At 41.5% G+C, this 24,127-nt stretch overlaps 1 protein-coding gene across 2 annotated transcripts in view; it reads right to left on the reverse strand.

The window, feature by feature from the left end:
* The window catches only part of LOC119795240 (protein kinase C epsilon type-like), a 151,946-nt gene extending 128,936 nt beyond the window's left edge, over window positions 1-23,010 (reverse strand). The window contains exon 1 of one of the 2 annotated variants that reach the window (XM_038303131.1): window positions 22,325-23,010. In XM_038303131.1, coding sequence (XP_038159059.1) covers window positions 22,325-22,672 — 348 coding nt within the window. In that variant the 5' untranslated portion in view covers window positions 22,673-23,010. The remainder of the gene's footprint in view (window positions 1-22,324) is intronic. The other variant, XM_038303132.1, reaches the window with a different exon arrangement.
* Window positions 23,011-24,127: the final 1,117 nt, after the last annotated feature.

Here is a 24,127-nt window from a genome sequence, read left to right on the forward strand (position 1 = left end):
TTTGATTTTTTATTTATACCACTCTCATTTAATTGTTTTCCAGCTGCCTGTAAGACGTATTTTCAGACGGTACGCAGGAGCTTCAGATATACGCTGCCAGCCAACACGCTGCGTGCGGAGGCAATCTGCTCGGAGTCGGGCCAGAAGAAAGAGGGTAAGACTTTATTTGGTGACTATTTTTCAGGTGCATTGATAGATGTGTTGTGTCCATACGCAGTGCGCTGATTCATTTTTTTTTTTTAGCTGCTGAAAGCGAGGCAGAGTGTGCTAGCAGATGAGGAAGTGGAACTCTGGAAGTCCGCCTTCCTCGGCGGTGTCTCTGGATGGATTGTACGGTCGCCGCCATTTCGTAGGCCGGATCTCACTGAACTCTGTGTTAAGCTGCAGTCCCGGTTAGAAGCGATGCCGAAGTACAGGGCCACGCACAGTAGGCGTCTGCACATCGAACCTGCCTCGGAGGGAATGCTGCCTGTTACCTCCAACCCCGAGGAAGCAAACGGACCGTTCACGGACTTTTAATTTTTAGAAACGCATGTGTTTGGATACGCGTTGTATATAGTTGTGTGTGTTTTAATAAAGCTCTTTCTTTGCATAAACAGCTTCCTGGCAAATGTTCATTTCCTGTATAAATTCATTCATGTCCTTGATGGTAGCATAATAATTGTGTAGTAGTGTAGGATAACATAAATACACACCATATGAATGAATAAATATATGAATGAATAAATATATGAATGAATAAATAAATAAATATATATATATATATATATATATATATGAATAAATATATATGTAAATATATATATATGCCAACCAATCACGAGCGACTTTACTTGTTTAAAAAGAAGTGGTTCCGTCCAATACTCAGTAAGAAAATTAAAGCCTGGCGTGGCCACGTGTGGTTTTGCTGCCAATCACGAGCGATTTCATTTGTTTGAGAATAGTGGTTTCAGCCAATACTGAGAAGGTTATTCAAGCCAGACCTGGCCAGCCGCGCGGGTTCGCTGCATTCATATGCTAATTAGGGCCATTAGTACAGCTGATCGCTCTCCACATACGTCACGGTACGTTTTCGACAATTTGTGGCACGACAAACGCGGACAAGCACGGGTTGCAAATTGTCGGAAACTGACGAAAATCAGGCAGATCTGCGGGAGTTTACGGGGGTTTACGGGGACGAAAATCTCACTTTTCATGCAGTGCTTTTCACAATAAAATATCTAGATCAGTCAGTCTGTCTGTCTGTTTATATAGTTTTTACCTGTTTTTATTTATTTAGAAATGCTACTCTACTAAAAGTATCTCTATGTACTGTAGTTCTAAAAACTGTATGGTGATATACTATTAAGATGTTTTTTCTTTCCATAAAGAAATTCTTAAAAAAAAAAGTAAAAGTCAAAGCTTTGTCCCAAATGTAGACACATTGTCTCCCAAACAGCTGTAAGTAAACATGAGATCATGTCTGAAAAATGATCTGCTAGAATAAAAAGTAGAATTATATTGCAAAGTCGACCATCTTTATATAAACAATACAGATGAGTTCATTATAGCTTTTAAAAAAAATGTGATATCATTTAGTCCTACATAAAATTGTCTTGCTAAAGCGTACTTTAAGGCCATGGTGGGTCTGTCTTTTGCATCGTTTGCAAGTTTGTCAAGATAAGAGAATAAAAACAAACACACTGACTGAGAACCAGAAATACAAACAACAAGCTTGTTTGGCCCTGTTGCACTCATTAGTGTAAACTTATCTCTATGACAGGAGATCTTATTACACACTAAACAGCAACACAATCACACCCTAGTGTACGTAGGTGTTTGGTTAAAGCCCTCATTATCACCTGGCTGTGATGATGGTAGGGTTATTTATTATCTTTTTATGTAGATCAGGAGCTTCACTCCATTACGTCTAAAGATCCTGGATTTATGTCTGGATAAATGTTTAGGTTTGAAAAACATAAAAAATTAAAGTGTGAACTGAAAACTGTCAAAACTGCATTTGGAGCCGCGTGGTAAAGCAAACGTTATCATTTTGGTTTCAGTGCAGATCATTATTTTTTTTTAAACTTTCTGTTTCAGAAACAGAGTTTTATAAAAAGTTGAAGGCTGGAAATCTTCAGGGCCTCTGGATGGTCCGTCTGGGTCAGAGGACGACAGAACCATGGTGAATCCTGCTGACTGGACAGATGTCAGCGGTTAGTTTTTGACACTTTAGCCATGTTGTATATCCCAGCTTACTCATAGATGGTTAAGTGAAGGGAAAAAGCAGGCTTGCAAAAGGTGACACAGCAACATGGAGGATGGCAGCTTTGAGAGGATCATCCAGCAAAACCCATTTACTCCAAAAACACTGAAATCAAATAAGCCTGGGCTTCCATCACACCTGCAGTTACATTACATCCAGCATAACCATTTTAATATACTACCAGCATTTTTTTATGTTAAGCATAAATTATCTTATTTCAATGGCATAATGTCTTTTTTATCTGATGGATATACTTATATAAAGAAAAAAGGACATACCTTTAATATCAAGAACAAATGGTTTGATAAAAAAGTCCATCTAACAACTGATTCCTGGTGTATTTAAAAGTACGTACATTTTCAGGAACTGGTAAGAAAATAAGATTTGCGCATAATTTCAGCAGGTAAATGAGATCATCTGCCAACAGAATGAGATCATTTCTTTCATTATCATTTTATTAATTATATTACACTCTTTAAATGAGATAACAGAGAATATTGTTTTTCTTATTTCAATCAAAGGAAAATGCATCTATTTTAGGAAAAACTGGCCTTAAATTTTGCACTGACGTCTGTAGGGCCACATTGAGCCTTTACTAAATGCACTGTTTTATTTCAAGATAGTGCTGGATTAATGTTTCCTTCTATATAAAGTACTTATCATAAATCAAATTTAGCAGAAGCTGGATAAAAAACAGTACAAAGCCTTTTCCTGAACATTATTTGGCTGACTAAACCCTTATTAAGCCAGTTTTGCTTTTATGAGCCCATTTAACTCAGGGCATTACTGTTGCATTGTCAATGACTAATCCCTTATAATGATCTCTGTAGTTTTTTCTTGTTTTTATAACTACCTAATACAATAAATAGAGCATTTAATGAAATCATATGTACCAAGAGGTCAAACAAGCCTCCCTTACTTTGCAGTTTAAAAGACGACAGCTAACTTCAACACCCTCTTTGTCTTCTTTGTCGTGTCGGTTTGGTGCTTGCCGCCTGTTTCCCAGTCACACCAAACACTCGCCTCTTTCTCCCAACGCCTGCTTGCTGACTGCCTTCACATGGCCCTCTATGTTGAGAGGAGAACAGAAGACTCCTGACAGGTTTAGGGAATCTGATTTCCCTTTAATGTGATCTATGCTGGTTTCTTTTTTCCAGGGGCTTTATGGTTTTCTTTTTAAATCAGCTTAAACTCAATAATAAGGCCAAGTTTTAAGACGTGATGACGGGGTCTGGGGAAATCACGCTTGGCTGGCTGTGGTGGTCAAACTGAAATGAATAACTGACTTAAAAGAAAAAAAGGGTTTGAGCCAAAACTGCCTTTCTCGTTTTCTTGAAGCACTTTGCACAATCCGTTACGCAACAAGCTTTATATCATGCATACCTGAATAATGAGCTCAAATTTTCTGAGGGTTGACTGTAATGACGGTGCGTGCGTGTGCATGTGCAGCCTGACCTGTTCAGTCGGTATCACTTTCTGTTGAAGGTGAATGTTAACAGAACCGTGTATAGTCTTGCTTAGAGGAAGAGTGACAGCGAAGGCTTCGTCTGCAACCAGCTGCATGCCCCAGCATGGCTTTAAACGTTTCACCTCACACTCTTCCCCACTTTAAAACACGTCTTTCAGTCCTTCTGTTTTTAGTTACCTGCATGGATTTAGAGGGATAAAAAGATGTCACCTCTGCCTTTTATTCACTGGATCATGATTTAGCCTCCAAAATCAGCCACATTAGAAACATTAACCTGAGGAGTAATTTCTTACTTTCTCATACTTTTCAACCAATGAGAAAAGAAGTTGTTTTAACATTTCAATATAATATTGATCAAAAGAAATTTAGGGTTTCTTAATTTTTTTTTTTTTTTTACCAGTTGCTGCTGTATTTGCCTTGAAAAAATGAAAATATTCATGAAACAAAAAGCGTCAGACCTAAAACGTGTTTAATGTTCCCGTTTCATCAGCCACAGCAATATCATTTGCTCTTCCATTAATTTACCAATTATACGTTGCATCTATCGTCCAGCAGACCAACAGGAAGGCGCCAACACTCCTAACACAAAGAAACCCTTTGCAACAATTTGGGACAAAATTCCCTGTCATCTATCCCTAAAGTGTTATTACTATATCAGGCGGGAAGGAGAAAATAATTGGTGACAAAAACAAGATCTAAGTGTTTGGCATCATGCAGAGCCGAACATACTGAGATATTAGGTCTTTGCTAAGTCATTGCTTCATAGGTTCGTTTGTGTTCATTTTGTTGCAGTGGTAAGCATTGGCGGTTCACATGGCATGTCAAAGCCAGGTGCAGCCAAGTTTATCTGGTGACCAGATAGGCCAACGTTTTCCTGCTATGCAAAAGAGAGACAGAGGTAATTTAAGCTTTAAGCTCAGTCTGAAGAAGTGAGGATGAATTTACATGTAAACAGATTTTAAAGGCACACCGTGTAACCTTTGGCCACTAGGGGTCTAGAGGGCTAGACCATTTACATTTTGTGTCTGGTGATCCTTGCGGATCACTAGTGCCGCAGTGCTCCGCAATTGCTGCAGCGCTGTCTCAAAAGTCAACAAACAGTCAGCCAGCCTCCCATGTCTTTTGATTGGAGACTGTGCTAGGTATATAGGTTCAGCTCAGAGGGCGTGAGAAACGCTGCTGTTCTCTAGAGAGCAGACGGACAGCGCGGAATGGAGGACCAGTGTTGGAGCTCAGGTGCCTAAGTTAGCTTTTGTTTGTAGCCTGCTAGTTTTCTCTGCTCGTATTTTGTTTCTACTAAATATATAACAAAATAACGAAGATATATGACTGTATGCTATGAGCAAAGGGTTAACTTACCCGTCTTATAATACAGTTAAGAAAAGAGAATCAGTTTTACATCCGGCTTCTTCTTTCAGGCTGCACCAACAATAAACTCCTTTCCAAGAGGGACTCTTGTTTTTCCTTACGCAAAATCCCTTTCATGTTTTCTCTTTTTAGCCTCCTCAGAAGGTTTAAACGTCTTCTTTGCCTCAGCCATGACCAGTAGTCAGCCATTACCAGTAGTCAGCCATTACCAGTAGTTAGCCATGACCAGTAGTTAGCCATAACCAGGAGTCAGCCATGACCAGTAGTCAGCCATTACCAGTAGTTAGCCATGACCAGTAGTTAGCCATAACCAGGAGTCAGCCATGACCAGTAGTCAGCCATTACCAGTAGTTAGCCATGACCAGTAGTTAGCCATAACCAGGAGTCAGCCATGACCAGTAGTCAGCCATTACCAGTAGTTAGCCATGACCAGTAGTTAGCCATGACCAGTAGTTAGCCATAACCAGGAGTCAGCCATGACCAGTAGTCAGCCATTACCAGTAGTTAGCCATGACCAGTAGTTAGCCATAACCAGGAGTCAGCCATGACCAGTAGTCAGCCATTACCAGTAGTTAGCCATGACCAGTAGTTAGCCATAACCAGGAGTCAGCCATGACCAGTAGTCAGCCATTACCAGTAGTTAGCCATGACCAGTAGTTAGCCATAACCAGGAGTCAGCCATGACCAGTAGTCAGCCATAACCAGGAGTCAGCCATGACCAGTAGTCAGCCAGGACAAGTAGTTAGCAATAACCAGTAGTCAGCCATTACCAGTAGTTAGCCATGACCAGTAGTTAGCCATAACCAGGAGTCAGCCATGAACAGTAGTTAGCCATGACCAGTAGTTAGCCATGACCAGTAGTCAGCCATGACCAGGAGTCAGCCATGACCAGTAGTTAGCCATGACCAGTAGTCAGCCATGACCAGGAGTCAGCCATGACCAGTAGTTAGCCATGACCAGTAGTTAGCCATGACTAGTAGTTACCCATAACCAGGAGTCAGCCATGACCAGTAGTTAGCCATGACTAGTAGTTAGCAATGACCAGTAGTTAGCCATGACCAGTAGTCAGCCATGACCAGTAGTCAGCCATGACCAGGAGTCAGCCATGACCAGTAGTCAGCCATGACCAGGAGTCAGCCATGACCAGTAGTTAGCCATGACCAGTAGTTAGCCATGACTAGTAGTTACCCATAACCAGGAGTCAGCCATGACCAGTAGTTAGCCATGACTAGTAGTTAGCAATGACCAGTAGTTAGCCATGACCAGTAGTCAGCCATGACCAGTAGTCAGCCATGACCAGGAGTCAGCCATGACCAGTAGTCAGCCATGACCAGGAGTCAGCCATGACCAGTAGTTAGCCATGACCAGTAGTCAGCCATGACCAGTAGTCAGCCATGACCAGGAGTCAGCCATGACCAGTAGTCAGCCATGACCAGGAGTCAGCCATGACCAGTAGTTAGCCATGACTAGTAGTTACCCATAACCAGGAGTCAGCCATGACCAGTAGTTAGCCATGACCAGTAGTTAGCCATGACTAGTAGTTACCCATAACCAGGAGTCAGCCATGACCAGTAGTTAGCCATGACTAGTAGTTAGCAATGACCAGTAGTCAGCCATGACCAGTAGTCAGCCATGACCACTAGTCAGCCATGACCACTAGTCAGCCATGACCACTAGTCAGCCATGACCACTAGTCAGCCATGACCACTAGTCAGCCATGACCACTAGTCAGCCATGACCACTAGTCAGCCATGACCAGTAGTCAGCCATGACCAGTAGTCAGCCATGACTAGTAGTTACCCATAACCAGGAGTCAGCCATGACCAGTAGTTAGCCATGACTAGTAGTTAGCAATGACCAGTAGTTAGCCATGACCAGTAGTTAGCCATGACTAGTAGTTAGCCATGACCAGTAGTCAGCCATGACCAGGAGTCAGCCATGACCAGTAGTTAGCAATAACCAGGAGTCAGCCATGACCAGTAGTTAGCCATAACCTGGAGTCAGCCATGACCAGTAGTTAGCCATGACCAGTAGTTAGCCATGACCAGGAGTCAGCCATGACCAGTAGTTAGCAATAACCAGGAGTTAGCCATGACCAGTAGTTAGCCATGACCAGTAGTCAGCCATGACCAGTAGTTAGCCATGACCAGTAGTTAGCCATGACCAGTAGTTAGCCATGACCAGTAGTCAGCCATGACCAGTAGTTAGCCATGACCAGTAGTTAGCCATGACTAGTGGAGCAGCCGGAAAAATAGTAGAGCTAAAGCCTTAGCTCCATGACTATATAAGAGCCTGTAGCCATAAAGCCATAAGTTCTTCAAGATCACATGACCTGGCCAAATGCACAGCTGTATGTAGTATAAGACTAGCCTGACGTAGTCCGACTCAATTCTAGTCAGAATATGAGTCTGATGCTGCTCCATAGAGCTGTGATTATGGGGTGTGTTTCGAACGAACCAGGAAAAAAAATGCCTCTGCACTCAGTTGGATAGATCTACAACCAATAAGAGCAAGGGAGTGCGTGACGTATGTTAAGCGAGGCATAGTTGTTGTCCACAAAAATCAAAGCGTGCAGTTGCACGCCTAGAATAAGAAGATGAGACTTGATCGCGTTTCTCTGTTCCTCTTTTAAAATTAATTTGCTGTCGATATCTTCTAGAACAGACCTTATAGCAGAATCTACTCACCTAAACTCTCCAGCGGCAGCCATTATTGTTGTCACCCAAGCGCGCATTGGTCACGTGGTTGATTACGTTACTGTTGGTCATCTGTCCATCATCGTATAAAGCCCGCCCTGACAATTTGATTGGATCGCCTGACAGTGGGCGATAATACTCACGCTACTATGGAGCAGAGCCAGACCGAACTTCCCGACCTCAAACTTTTTGGGTGGGACTAAGTTCGGAATGGCACCCAGGCTAGTATAAGACTCCAACTATAATAAAAACATGTGCCAAAAACCCCAAATGTTTGAGTTTAAATGTGTAAATATTAAGGGGTTTAGCTGTTGCCTTTTTGCTTAATAAAGCTCCTGGGTTCATCCTCTACTTAGTTGTTTCTGAGTTCTCCACCTTCCCTCCACAGTAGATTCATTTATTGACTATCAGGGTCAATAGATTAATCAAAACTGCATTTAGGTGTGAGTGCAGAGATGCTTGTTTGTCTTTGTTGGGTCTTGAAGGGATGAAGTGAAAAAAACAACAACACTTAAATTGACTGCCTTTCTTCATCTACTGATGATGCCTAAGTGGTTTGTTTGGTGTTTAACACCAACTGGATTCCTTATGATTTCTGACAGAGATAATACGGAGGACCTGTGCTACAATTAATGACACATGATCCTTGAACAATGTGCTGACTAACAACAACATTCTCCCCAAAGCGGAGCCTCTTCCCAGAAGGCCTGATATCTATCTCCCTGTTGGTGCGGCTCTGCTAGACCTTCGCATACGCACTGAGCAAACAACTGGCTCATTGTCTTTGACCCGTTCCTGTGAGTTAGTATCAAACTTCACAATCTTTCTTCAAAATGGATAACTTAGAGGTGAAAAAAACATTTTGTGCAGAAGAAAATAATAAACAAAAAAATGCCACATGTTTGATTATGCTTTAACATCAGACCAGAACATACTTCTAACATTTCCAAATTAGGGACACTTTGCTCAGGAGAAAATTACTTGATTAAATTTGGTTCTTTTGTTTCCTTAAGGTAAGCAGGGAAATGAAGGCTGTTAAAAGCTACGCTTCCCAACAGGAGAGATAACACTACTCACAATTAAAAGGTGTGGATGGAAACATTTTAATTGATCAGGACGACTAATTGCACATTGATTTTCTATGCGGGGCATAATCAGTTACTAAGAACCTTTTAACCTACACTGGGTGCTCCAAGCATTTTTCACTGCGTTTCTCATTCAACCATTTAACATTTATTCTGCACTGCTTAGTCTGTACATGCAGGCGCAAAGATCCACCTATTCTGCACTATACTGTCTCTACATTTGTGTCTTTGGAAGCAGGGCTAAAAATATTTAATACCAATAATTGATTATGCAAATACTGTAATTGTCAACTAATTTGGTTATGAAATCGAATCAAATGATTACCAGGACTAACACAGACTCTAAAACAAACCATTTGGTGAAAGATACACGTACTTGCAGCAGTAATTAAAGGAGGCATTACTGAGGTTTATAATGGTACTGCCATCTGTGGGCAAAACACAGAACTGCAGCTCTCGGTCCAGTAGCGCACCCTCGTACTCAACAAGGTTCCTTTTTTTAACTTTTTTCAACTTACGTGGAGTTGTCATTGGTGTCTGAGTTGAGCTGGATGCCAGTCACTTCTGATTATCCACAGAATCCATCTTAAATAAAACGTTTCAATTGCTCTCTAGCTAGGACCCATTTAACATGGATGCGCTTGAAGTCGTCGGCAGGAACAACCGATCCAAAGTACATTAAAGGAAGATCGGCTACAGGCTTAATGATGCATCAGCGCCGAGATACTGAACCACTGAACTACTGGCAGTCTGCTCATTAGACCATGCTTTGATTGTAAAGAGTCAAATAAAACGCAAAGATACTTTTCAGCCAAAACGTACAAAAAGGGATCCGATACTAGTTGTAACAATAGACTTTATTTGAGAAATACTTATTTTTGATATAAATACAAAACAATAAAAAATACTGTGAGCTGATTAGTTAAGGTAAAATTGTATAAATTATTGTCACAAGGACGTTGCCATATTAATGCATTGCTGCAATGAATTCTGGGTGAAGACACATGCTAAATAGTGTAGCTCTAGCTTGTCCAGCCAAAACAGCTACTATTAACGTTCAGCCTTTTCAAATTAAACCAAAGCGTGTTGAAATTAAATGGTATGTAGAATAATGCTAATGGTGTTAGCTCTCGCTAATATGTTCCTATTTGTTTGGTAATCTTATGTAAAAAGCCTCGTGGGAATTTTAAGGCAGCCCTGACATTGTCTAAATTTATACCGTATAAACACAGTGTGATAAAAACAAACTTGTAAGTGTGTAAAAATTTTAATTTATTTAAAGTATCTGATTTTAGAAAGATAATATAAAACACCAAAAAATGATGAACCAATTACTAAAATAATTGCTAGTTGCAGCCCTATGTGGAAGGTACATTTGCACTAGAACGGGCCACATATAGTCAGCATATTATTACCTTTATAATGTGTTAAAGGACCCAACCACTGTCCAGGATTTTTAGGTTTAAAGGCAACAATAAGCATTCCATTAGCAGTTCATCGTTTTTCCCTGTTTTAAGGTAAATTGCACTTATTGAAAAAAAAGTTTTTTTTAGATCAGTTTTTTGCAGTATAATTTGTGACTCAACAATGATTCAGTATTTGAAAAGTATGTCTAATCTGATATTAAAAGTCATATTAGATTTCCTTCACCTAGTTTTAGTATTTTCTAGTGTTGCATCGATACCAATACCATCGGGCTCTGATCCTGCACTAAAATGGTGGCATCGGTATCAGTGAGTATCAACCAATAGGGCACTGAAACCATTTAGAGAGCCTAAAGTTTATTCAACTATTGTCCCCCATTCCAGGTAGACAATAAAAAGTTCTACTGGATTCACTTTGTTTTAGTCTTTTTCCTGCTTCACAAAGGTAGGCAGCAGCTTGACAAAGCTATGATGGCAATTATTTTACATCCAAGTAATATGCAGTTCTTTATATATACACACATCAATTTAGAACAGATGGTATCGGTATCAGCCAATACTGCACAGCCAGGTGTTTGTACGACAGGAACCATGACCAGGTCATTTCACCAAGCTAGAGGGCCCAGTGTAACACCTGGTTGGCCCTAAATGAAAAGTGTTTTTATGTTTTAGCAGTAAGGTGCTAAAACTTTCTTACTGGTGAAAAGTTCCCAGCATCTTTTTTCTGACGTCTGCAGTTAATATTTCCTTTTAAATTTAGATTACAAAGCAAGAGATAAGAAAGAAGACATTTGAAGCCATCAGCGCAGAACTGAGATGGACTACGAGCAGATAGGTGCAGCCAAGGTGTTACACTTCACTGCTCTTCCTTCTAACCAGGAACAAGTATTAATAATAACCAACTAGGGCTGGGCGATGTAGAAAAAAAGCTTATCGATAAAAAAAATGCATATTGATCGATATCGATAATTATTGAAAAGATTTGAAACCATATTTTATGTGCAGCTCTGCCTGGACTTTTTATAATATTGCTAAATTATTTAATTTTAATAAAGAACACAAACACAGACTTCCAATTAAATATTTATTTAACCAACTTTTTTAACAATAACAGAATTGTTTTAAAGAAAAATAACTTAAAAGACCTGAGTTATGTTATTAAATACTGACAAAGAATAAACTAAAGTGACCAAAATAAATATAACATAAACCTGGTTCAGCTTAGTTTCCTGCTTTAACCTGAGTTATTACTTTGAAGTTTCTGGCCCCTCAGCATTTTTCTCTCAATTGTTAGAACTACGTGGGAAACTGCTCAGAACTTAATATATATATTTTCCCGAAATTCCCGAAGATTCCTCGGAGGAGAGCCGCGTCGGGGCCTACACAGCTCGTACTCCTGCGGGTGTGAGCGGCTGAGATGATAAAAAAAAAAAGTTGGTTGTGTTATCAGACTTCGTTTTCACTGGTTCCCGACACATTTTACAGATGACCGTGGTTTGTTTTTTGTCCGACTTGCCATGACCGAAATACTGCCAGACTGCCGAACTACAAAAACCCTTCTTTGAAACAATTTCCTCCGCCTCTCCTTGCTGCAACATCTGCATGTGCTCTGTGTTGTGGTTTGAGAGGGCGGCGCTTGGTGACGGCGTGCCTGGGTCCGCGATTGCGATTGGTTAGGAGGAAGTAGTGACTAGCATAAACCTACATGATAGGCTACAATGAGAAGGAAGGAAAACTGTGTTTCTTTATCGAACTTTTATCGAGCCTATTTTTTTCTATTGCACCACACGTCTATCGATCGATATATATCGTTATTGAATTATCGCCCAGCCCTATAACCAACTGCTTTAAATGGGACACAGAGCTAACAAGGCTATGAAGGCAACCTCTGGCAGGTTTTCTCTTAGATAAGAAATAACACAGCCTCTAATTGCTGATATTGCATCATTTTGATTGCAAAATATACAGTGACAGACTTTGTGATGTCAGCAAACAGTGGGTCATCAAACTAAATCATTTACATCCCTATTTTATTTATTTATTCTTAATAGAGCTACAGTATTACCAATTTCCTCGTGTATCTGTGTGTTTGGTTACTTTGCAGCTGATACTCCTGACATTTCCCCATTGATTGAAACATAAAAATTATTACATTCTGTTGTAAAACCAGCCCACTATAAAGATTGGTGGAAAATAATGCTGATAAATGCGGCAATGATATTAACCAAGATATGAGGCATAAACTAATCCACTTTTTTAAAGTCTTACTGCTTTGAGTCAGCTGCAAACACAGACCTCAGAGAGCCAGTAGCCTGTCAGGACCCTGGGAAAATAAAATCCCTTATTATCAACTCAACAAGGTTCCATTGAAAAAGCAGGATCTGCGTGCTGCTTAAGACAATAACTTGACTTGTTTCTCAATTACCTTATCAGAACATCTTAATGCCCAACTGAAACATTCCCTGATACATTAAACAAGCATCTCCTAACATATTACTGCTATAGAGCCCCTAAGAACGAGCTGATTGTCCATCCAGCTAAAATTAATTGCCAAACATTTAGATTAATAATGCACAGACTATATATTTGCAAACGCATATATGAGTGGAAATATTTGAGAGCCTACTGCTAGAAATGCTGCTCTTCCCATCGTTCAGTTATTGAAAATCTGAGGATTGTTGCAAACTTGCTCTGATTTAAAAGTGGCTTTAATTCAGTTTCATATTTTAACTATGAAGGATGTGTGATAACGTGCTTCAGTAACTCCTGAATCTGACCGGATTTCTACTCTTTCCTTTCATAACCCGCCTTGGAGATGGACTAAGCACCAATGAAACCGCCTCTGCTAAAAAACAATCAATAATCAAAACTCATTTTAATAGACTGCTTACAGACAGGCCCAATGGGGTTATGGCCCTTCCTTTCACATGTTTGCTGTGTTCCCAATGATTTAAGACTTCTTATACCTTTAAAAATTACACCCCTCTTTAAAAAAAGTACAAGTACGGAGTTAACCGCCAACACCGAATTACTTTCAGTGGTGAAGGTTTCAATAGTTTTGTTTCAGCAGTTTAGAAATGAGTACAAAAGAACAATGAATAAAACCCACGAGGTGCCTCTGGTGCCACTCAGTGATACTTTCATCTTGTTTTGCAACATTAAACCAAAACCTCTTCTCTGTCCAATCAGTGCAAGTCTGCTACAGTTCCTGCAGCCTTTCATTGTCTTCCAGGACTCTTGATGCACAGCTTAAAAAATATCCTCCTTTCATCTTGCCCTGTCCCCCTCATCCTCTCCCTAATGGACCTGATGGCCTCATCAATAATGCAATCAAACATTCATTTGCTCCAAAGGCCTCCCACTACAATAGAGCACGTCTTTTTTTGTGCTTATGTACAGTGCAGTGCAAAAATCTGGAGATGGGGCTTTTTCTTTCAAACTACCTTCAAAGGCGAAGGAACATTTTGTCAGTTTTTCTGCAAGTTTTGAAAAAAAAAACTTCCCTGGAATATGTTTTCTTTAGATCATATTTCACCGTTATCACACATCGGAATTAAAACTGAACCAAAGACACATCTAACCCGGTGGGATGATCAACAGAGAAAAATAAACAAACAACCAGGAAGCTTTCAAGCACAAAATCAATTCAGTTCAGCTTATTTCTATAGCACCAATTCACAACACATGTAATTTCAATCACCTCTCAAACTTTATTAGTTAGTGAAGGATTGCTGGGATCATTAGGGGATGGAAGAGTGTTGAAGACAAAGCACATATCAATCTGCACCTGCCTTCAGGGGGAGAAGTGCATGTGTTCTCCTGCCTGTATGCACACTCAGAGTAAAGCTGCTGTCACACCTCGACGATTTAAACCAGCGAATGGGACATATGGAAAATCTGGAAAAAAACTCTGGCATACATTGGCTAGGTTATGGGTACGGCATGGTTAAGTTATGAGCATGCTGAAACACACTGAAACACATCAACATACGGTGAGTATGCCAGCATAAGCATCCGAGGTCCATCAGTTCCAGGTCAGTTATCTGATGGTTGACATCCATTCAGTATCAGTTCCTCATCAGTCGTGGCGTCTAGCTGATCCTAAACCTCTGTGTAACTTATCCAGAACTTCTCTCCAACGCATATCAACGTATCTGACGTGTTCCAGACGAGCGCTGAACGTGTTTCTAACTTCCAGCTACTGTATAATGGCGTATTGGCAGCGTTTCGGTAAGAAGGGGGTTCACAGGAGGAAACCGTCAGTTCTCCTCCAGACTTCATCATAGGTTGAGAGAGAAGGTGAGGGTTATGGATCCTCCCTGCGTTCACGCCCACCACCAACAAACTTCCCAGCAGACATGACGCTCAATCTGGACTCACGCACAGAAAAAAAAAAGATACATACAGAGTTCAGCGTTTTAGGAGATTCTGTGACGTAAGGCATACCCTGGATAACTCGTCAAGGTGTGACTGGGCCCTAACTCTAAATTAATGAGAGAGTCTGAAAGGAGCAGGGTTCATGTTTTTATTCAGCTTTTTTTTACAAATGTAGGTAAACACTGTTTCAGCAGGTTTTAATTTTCATTATTTGCCTAATATCAACTCAATTCTTACAGCTTTCAGTGTAACCAACAAATGTCCTTGAAATCCCAGAGAATATCAGTTTCCCTGCAAGCCCCCCTCCCCTCTTCAAGTTTGTGTATTCACTCTACCTTGCTAACTGTCCTTGTTACAAACTGGCATCAGAACAAGAGCATACTCCAAACATTTTTTATTACCTTCCCTGCAACATCAGACCTTTTTGCAGGAATATCTTGATAAGTCATATCTTAATCTTTTATTTAGGCAAACCGATTGAACAACCAGATATCAAAAGGGTCCTAGTTCCTGAGCTGAGAACAGGTCATAACCATACTTTTCCAACAAGGCAAGGCAGAGCTTATTTATATTGTCCATTTACCAACAGACTGATTTGTATTGCAAAGCTCACTATGTGAAAGAAAGAACAACTTAGGTCGGGCATAAACTGTGCCATTTTTGGGGAAAATCTTTCGTCCGGGCCGACTTTCAGCCTGATCGAGCGTTGTGAGTCCTGTAGTGTAAAGGGGGTTACCTGGGGAGATCAGCCTCTCACGACCCCCTCCCGATTCCTGATCGGGAGGGGGTCGTCAGAGGCTGCTCTATACTTTACTCCATTACTTATTTTTCTTCCTACCTCTGACTTCTACTCATTACATTTTCACATAAGTATCTGTACTTTCTATTCCTTACATTGTAAAACAACCGTTACTCGTTACTCCTGGCTTCGGTTTAATGCAGAGGTCATGGATTAGCGGACCGCGGTTCGGTGTTATGCCAAGATATGCATCCCCAGTCGCAGGAGCGCGCCTCGCTCTGTATAACTACATATCAACGAAGAAAACGGATTAAAATGTGACCAGTGGAGCTACTTGTTGTTATATTAATGATATAAAAACGTTTAACTATTCCTCTTGTGGGGAAAAAATGTGTAGTTATTTCCAAAGATTTTGTCTGAGGTACGGATGATTTATTTATTCTAGTCTCTTGTTTTTCACACACAACAATAAACAGTGATGCCGACGTGAGTTTGGAAACTGCAAAGCTTTGTCTTCAGCTGAAAATCAAACATCTACACAGCACAGCGTTCACAGACCAGTGATGCATTCATGAGCATCAGATAGCTATGGTGCATTCAGGAGCATGGGACATTTTATACTTACAAGGAAAGAGACATAAACGGAACAGAACTTAACTCATACAATAATGTATCTATTCAGAAACAGTGTGGGCTTTCTTACAATCCTGAATGCTCTATAATTGCATTTCTGTTATTTTTTGATTAGGCACATCTGCTAGCTTTTTATTCTAAAAAATCTATAATATTACAGCAACAAATTATCAAAGTTTTTCAAAATCCTGTTTAAAAGCTCCAAATGAGGCTTCAGATCAGACAGCGACAATTACGCTGTCAATGTTTTACAGGCAGAATTAGCATTTGCTGACCCTTGACCTTTAACTACTGATGGATATACAGGAATACAGTGTCAACTCCTCTGAGATAGCATGGGATACATTTTTTGGCAATTTCTATTTTTTCTTATTTTATTTCAAAATTCAGTTTATAACATGGATGGATAAATACCTCATTTTATTTCAGTGTTAAATTCTGTTTAAAGTGACAGATCATTAAAAACGTCTCCGGACCTTTACTGGTTGATGATTTTCTTTATTCGGACTCGCTGATTTTCAATTAGTTACCCCTGGTTTAATGTTTATAAATATTTATTTCCCATCATGTGCGCCATCCACTGTAGATCATTGGCTCCATCCACAGCTAGTGAAAACTAGTGTCATTGGATGAGTCATAGAACGCAAACACTCATTGGTTAGCTTAAGGAAATCATCAGAAGCAAGCAGGTGTTCTTCAAACTGCTAACGTGAATTATCTATGCCATGCTACAATGAAGGATTCAGAAAAAGATGTTGAAATGTCTGAAAGGTCGGACACAGGCGAGAGCGTATCAGGAGATGGAGACCAACAAGACCTCCCTCATCCTTGGCCCTATCTATGACCCCTTGCTGATTTTGCAGGTTTGCCCACTTACAAAGAATGCAACAATCTACAATTTTAATCATGTGTACATTCTAACAGTGAGAGATAGAATCCCAAAGAAAATTCCAGAAATTCACATCATATGAATTTATTAAAATTGATAACCATCTGATGAGGAAAAACAAGTATTTGACCCCCTACCAAACAGCAAGAATTCTGGCTCCTACAAGCCAGTTAGTCTTTCTTTAAGACACAGCCCCAATCCCAACCAATTATCTACATCAAATACACCTGCCTCACCTTGTTACCTGTATAAAAGACACCTGTCAACAAGAGAATCAGAAAGCAACTGGGAGAGAAAAGATCAACTGTCGGTGCAGTTATCAGGAAATGGAAGAAGCACCACACCACCGCCAACCTCCCTCGGTCTGGGCCTCCACACAAGATCTCGCCTCGTGGCGTGTCCCTGATCATGCCAACGGTGAGGAAAACCGTGAGGGGGAACTGATGAATCAACTGAAGGCAGCTGGGACCACAGTTACAAAGAAACATTTGGTAACACACCACGCCGTCATGGATTGAAATCCTGCAGCACACGAAAGGTCCCCCTGCTCAAGAAGAAACATGTACAGGCCCGCATGAAGTTCGCCATTCACCACCTGGACGACTCAGATGAGGCCTGGAAGAAGGTGATGTGGTCAGATGAGACCAAAATAGAACTTTTTGGCCTCAACTCGTCGTGTTTGGAGGGCAAAGAACACCGAGTACAACCAAAGAACACCATCCCCACCGTCAAGCATGGTGGTGGCAACATCATGCTGTGGGGGTGCTTTTCAGCCAAGGGGACGGGACAACTCCATGGTATTGAGGGGAGGATGGACGGGGCCATGTATCGGGGAATTCTGGACCAACATCTCCTTCCCTCAGTGAGAGAGCTGAAGATGGGTGGAGGATGGGTGTTTCAGCACGACAGCGACTCTAAGCACACCGCCATGGCAACAACAGAGTGGCTGAAGAAGAAGCACATCAAGGTTCTGGAGTGGCCTAGCCAGTCTCCAGACCTGAATCCAATTGAAAATCTTTGGAGGGAGCTTAAAATTCCAGTTGCCAGGCGACAACCTGGGAACCTGAATGATTTGGAGGCTGTCTGCAGGGAGGAGTGGGCCAACATCCCTGCCGACATGTTCACAAACCTTTTCACCAACTATAAAAACCGTTTGACATCTGTGCTGGCCAATAATGGCTTTTCTACAAAATATTAACATGCTGTTTGTCCAGGGGGTCAAATACTTCCTCATCAGATGGTTATCAATTTTTATAAATTCATATGATGTGATTTTCTGGAATTTTCTTTGGGATTCTATCTCTCACTGTTAGATGTACATATGATTAAAATTATAGATCGTTGCATTCTCTGTAAGTGGGCAAACCTGCAAAATCAGCAAGGGGTCAAATACTTATTTCCCCCACTGTACGTCCGTGTCGTACCAACCAGCGAGTCAGACCAATGACAGGCCAGCAGTGGTTTTTGGGGCGGGACATGTAGGAATGATGACAGTCAGAAGGGCCTTGTATTACAAATATGGCTGCGCTGGAGGACTCACCTGTTGTGACGGCAACCGACTCAGTTTTGGCTAAAATAGCGACAATTTCTCGTTTTAAAAAAGGAGCAAGAGAAGCACTTTGTTTATTTGTTGATGGGAAAGAGTCAGTGCTTTTCTTCCGACAGAATTTGGAAAAAGTTTGATTTATCAGCTTACGAAACATCATGATTTGCTGTTACGATTGGCTGAAAGCGCATTATGGAAGCAGGGTACTAGCTGGCACGTCATCCAATCAGCTCATAGCACTGTAAGAAACGTCCCTCCTTATGAAAGACAGACTGAACGGCAGCCATCCCAGATAGATCACCTTGAACTCAACTCTACACACATCAGTCTGGCTGGTGCCGGGTTACCAAGAACAGTGGAATCCGCTTATAGTGGTCACGTTGGTCCAGATCCAATTTGAACAGTACAAGCGGTTAATTACTAATTAACTGAATTTAACGTTATTTCACTTATTTTTTATGCAGAATATCATCTAAATGCCATTGGTATGGTTTTTCAATGAGAAAAATTTAATGAAACGGATAGCTTCGCATTTACTGAATTTTATTACAGTACCATGCAAGTTTAATTACAGAATACTGCACAATGAGCAGACACAATTCTGGTAGCCAACATAACTTATTATGTGCTGTGCTTCGGCTCTGCTGTGCTACTGGTGAGTTTTTTTAACAAGTCTGAAAATAAAGTTTGAAACAAACGGTTTCATAGAACAACAACATAAAAGATAACTGCATAGGCTACAGAAAATTAAAGCTAGCCTACGTCCATTTTGTGTTGCGGATCTGCTGCGCCGCATTAAAGAAATCACTCATCCATTGTTGGTTGGACCCAGTTTACTTCTTTTTCAAAACAATGTAAAAGGTCAAAGTTTTTGAAACCAACATGCATGAGACCAGTATAGTGTATACTGAGATTCCGTCTGTCAGTTGGGTAGGTGGGTGTTTCTGCTGGTGGGTGTTAACGTACAGCACACACAGAGAGATGGAGAGTGAGGAGGACTCCAGCAGCAAAACAGCGTTTTCCTGATGGAAATACCGGTGTTACATCGAGCTGTGTTTCCCCATCATATACGGTTTCCCCTGCATCTCCGCACAGCGCAGGCAGCACGATTCACCGCGCAAGCGACAGGAAACGCACATGCTCGCTAAAGGCGCGCAACAGTCGCCCTGTGCTCGCGCCACAGGAGAACTATGGAGAGCGTGAAGGATCAAATGATAGCCTAGATGGAGAAAGGGAGAAATCTGGATGGATGGATGGATGGATGGATGGATGGATGGATGGATGGATGGATGGATGGATGGATGGATGGATGGATGGATGGATGGATGGATGATAATGCAAGTTACTTTTACTAGTAACTAGTTACTTTTATTATGGAGTAACTCAGTTAGTAACTCAGTTACTTTCTGGGAGTAGTAACCAGTAACTATACTAATTACTTTGGGAACCCCTGCTCTATGGACTACACAATGACTCAATGTTGCGTTGGTCAGGTTAGCTACTAAGTCAGTTTAAAATATCAGTTTCATAATCATGATTAGTTTTAAAATAATAATAAAAGCCCATTTTAAAGTAATTGCTCTCCCACAGAGCGCCATGACACTGTTTCTGCTCCCAGTGTAAATAATGAATGACCTCTAACAGCAGGAAGGCTACAGAGAAACAAATGCTGTTCTGGCATTCGGCTTTCTTTTACCAGTTGAAGAGGAAATGGAAAAGAACCAAAATCTGAATCTGCAGCTAAAGATCAGTGCACTTCTAGCTGAAAAGGTCATTAGAGTCTCTATTCCTCCTCTTTAAACTACAGGAAACATTACTGCATTAATCATACATTTCACCTGCTTCATTTTTATTTATTTTATGGAGATGTTTCTTCTATCATGCATCAGTTAAATATATATTTACTGGTTTTATTTTACCATACTAGTGTTGTCAAAACAATTGATACTGAAACGCTGCTTCCTGATACGGTACTAATTCTGCATGATTTCGACACAAAATACAGATTTGATTTGTACAATTTTCTATCAGTAATCTATAGATTACTGATAAATTAACAGAATAATACCACAAACTACCATGAAATATTGTGTGCTGCCTTTGGGTGAGTTTTAATCATCTGGTGCTTTTTATCTTCTTGATGTTGAAAATCGATATCAAGTTTGTAATTTTAGCGTCATGACAACATTTTACCATACATGCCGCTAAATTATGAAAGTAACAGGATTATATTTTTATATTGCTAGATAAGATCAAAATAAAACAAATGGAGAACAGTGCAGCTTTTTGATTTAACGTTTCCATAAAATTTTAAATATCAAAATAAACAGATAACAATTTATTTTTTAAACTTCCTTTGGGCTCTGAGATAACTATGATTTTATGAGGCACAGGCAGCAAGAAAAGAAGCAGAAAGACGGTCCAGTAAAGAAAATTCAGCAGCTGAGAGCTTTTTTAGAGCTACATCTTCTATCAGTCTACAAATTACTGTTATTGGGGAGGCTAATATGTAGGTTAATGCTTGTTAATTGTTTATAAACACAGAATTATTTAAATTTTTTTATTTAAATGGATGTAAAAAATAATTAATTTAAGAGAATAATATGAAAGACAAAACCACAAAAAAACGTTGAGTAGAAAGTTTCCAGTGATATAAAACGGTGCTCTGGCTGCTCAAGATTGAAAAAAGTATTAAAGGAAAACACAGTTTTTTTTAGATTGGCCCTCTATTTTACGTTATTCCATCATGTTCTACTCACACATATGAGTTTTGTGTCATCTGGAGCTGTTCTGAAGATATTGCATTAGGTTATATCCAAATAATGTCTTCCTATGGGCAATCCGTGGATGTCTGGGGGACAGTGATTCTCCTACATGTTGTGAATGCTGGCGTACCATAAATGATAAATGATGAACAGTTTAGTTTGTGCCTTCAACTCGTTGCCCATAGGAAGACGTTACTTGGTTATAACCTAACGGAATATCTTCAGAACAGCTCCAAATGACACAAAACTCATATGGGTGAGTAGAACATGATGGAATAACCGGATGTAAAATCAAGGGGCCAATGTAAAAAAACAAAAAAAATGGTGTTTCCCTTTAAGGTTAAGGTTGTATTTCTGTCTCATCTAAGCAAAGAAAAAACCAGTTACCCCCTGCACACCAGCAGACCTTCCTCCCATTCCCCCAACTTCTCAGTCCTCCTCATCCTCAGACTTATTCCACCAATCAGATCCTAAACCTAAATGATACATTATCCACGCTCATGTCATCTCACAGCATCCAGTCTACTGCCGGAGTCCAAGTGCCAAAGAACATATGAACTATTTCAAGTCTCTCTAGGTTGTATTCGTTATAGTGCTCATATTAAAATTAAATGTTATAAATGAAATAAAAATAAAATAAATGTATTCCATATATAGATATATGTTTATATTATATTATTGGTAACATAGTGAAAAATAGCTTTTTTTTGTGGTGGTTTTATTTATTAAGAATGACAGAATGATAAATGTCCTCAGAGTGGTATGGAAAAAATGTTACTCTTACAGTTAATGTTGAATTTTATTTTATCTGCTGCATGTGTTTTCTTATGCGCTGAATTTACTAGATGTGCGCAGTTTAGAGGAAACATAATGATTGTGATGTGTTTTTATTTTCCAACCTGTCACTTGAATTTGTTTATATTTCATGTTGAGCTGGTGCATCAATATTAAGCTTTATTGGTGCATCAATATTAGGCTGGATTTGTTGAAATGCGTGGATGATGTAAATGAAGCAAACAGGTGGATATTTATTTGGTGTTGTTGTTTGTTTTGCTGTGGATCCTCGTGGTGTCCGTGGGTCAGACTCACCCACTCCTCATAATGCTTGCTGCCGCTCTGCAGGATGTCCTCAAACTGGATGATGCAGTTCGCTACGAAGTCGTCGTATCCAATCGGCGCGTCGTGGAAGACAGACAGCTCTATCCTGCGGCCGTCGATCACCTCCGTGGAGAACTCGTCGTTCCACGTGGGGCTGTTGGTCTTCTGCTTGGTGGAGGTCTGCCCCACGCGCGAGTCGTCCACGTTCAGGGCTATGTAGGGGTCCAGGAGGAAGGTCTGAGTCTTGGGACCCACGGCGTGACGCAGGGACCAAGCCGTGGGCTTCAGGTCCAGCGCCTCGCAGATCCGGACCCTCAGCTGTCCGTTGAAGACCACCATGGCGCTCTGGAGCCCACCTGCTGCCAGACGCCAGCGCTTCACTAAACTAGCAGGGTTTCTCCTCCTCCGGTGGGAGATGGAGGAACGCGCCTCAGAAGCGACCGTTAATCCGGGGAAGCGCTTCTTCAGAGAAACAGCTGGAAATGAGGCGGATTTATCCGAAAAGCTCCGAGCGGAGGCGCCCAGATGTGCGCCGCTGTGTCATTCCTCCAACCCTCCTTCCAGTAGAATCAGTCATGGAGGAGAAGGTGAGGAGCTGCACTGCACCGGCACCGCTGGCCGGAGCTGCAGCGAGCAGACAGCGGCCGCTGCAGGGGCGTGGAGGCGGGGCGCGCCCGGAGGGGGGGGAGGCTCACTTCATCTCTGAATGCGTGGAGAGCAGAAAGGCGGAAAGCAACAGATTGATGGGGAGCAGAGTGAGATGCTGCTGTGAGTCAGCTGCTCCAAGGTCAGGAAAATATGAGGTCCAGCTGCCAAGAGGATGGATGCAGGGATATGAGAGGAAACCAGAACATCAATGTCTGATCCAAAACAACCTGCTAAGAACTCAGCACCAATGACAGCTAATGCTGGGTTCTTTCAAATAGAAAAAAAATAAATTATTGATATAGATTTAGTTAAAACCAAGGGCGGTTTAGACAGGGGCCAGTACACACGTTCCTTAAAAATAGAAATACAGTTATATTTGTTGTTGAAATAAGTGTATTTCCATTTCCCCATACTATTGATTTATCATAATATAAAGCCTTGGCTGCTCAGTGCTGTCCCTTGTAGCCAGAAGGTTCCAGGTTTGATTCCCGGCCCGGGGTCTTTCTGCATTGAGTTAGCATGTTCTCCCTGACCATGCATGGGTTTTCTCCGGGTACTCCGGCTTCCTCCCACAGTCCAAAAACAGGACTGTTAGGTTAATTGGCTTCTCTAAATTCTCCTTAGGCGTGAGTGACTGTGTGAATGGTTGCTTGTCCTGTTTGTCTCTGTGTTGCCCTGCAATGGACTGGAGACCTGTCCAGGGTGGACCCCGCCTCTCTGTCCAGGTTGGACCCCGCCTCTCTGTCCAGGTTGGACCCCGCCTCTCTGTCCAGGTTGGACCCCGCCTCTCTGTCCAGGGTGGACCCCGCGTCTCTGTCCAGGTTGGACCCCGCCTCTCTGTCCAGGGTGGACCCCGCGTCTCTGTCCAGGGTGGACCCCGCCTCTCTGTCCAGGGTGGACCCCGCCTCTCTGTCCAGGGTGGACCCCCCCTCTCTGTCCAGGTTGGACCCCGCGTCTCTGTCCAGGGTGGACCCCGCCTCTCTGTCCAGGTTGGACCCCGCGTCTCTGTCCAGGGTGGACCCCGCCTCTCTGTCCAGGTTGGACCCCGCGTCTCTGTCCAGGGTGGACCCCGCCTCTCTGTCCAGGTTGGACCCCGCGTCTCTGTCCAGGGTGGACCCCGCCTCTCTGTCCAGGTTGGACCCCGCG

The sequence above is a fragment of the Cyprinodon tularosa genome, unplaced genomic scaffold (genome assembly GCF_016077235.1).
Source record: "Cyprinodon tularosa strain WSP-4 unplaced genomic scaffold, ASM1607723v1 ctg505, whole genome shotgun sequence".
Classification (NCBI taxonomy): domain Eukaryota; kingdom Metazoa; phylum Chordata; class Actinopteri; order Cyprinodontiformes; family Cyprinodontidae; genus Cyprinodon; species Cyprinodon tularosa.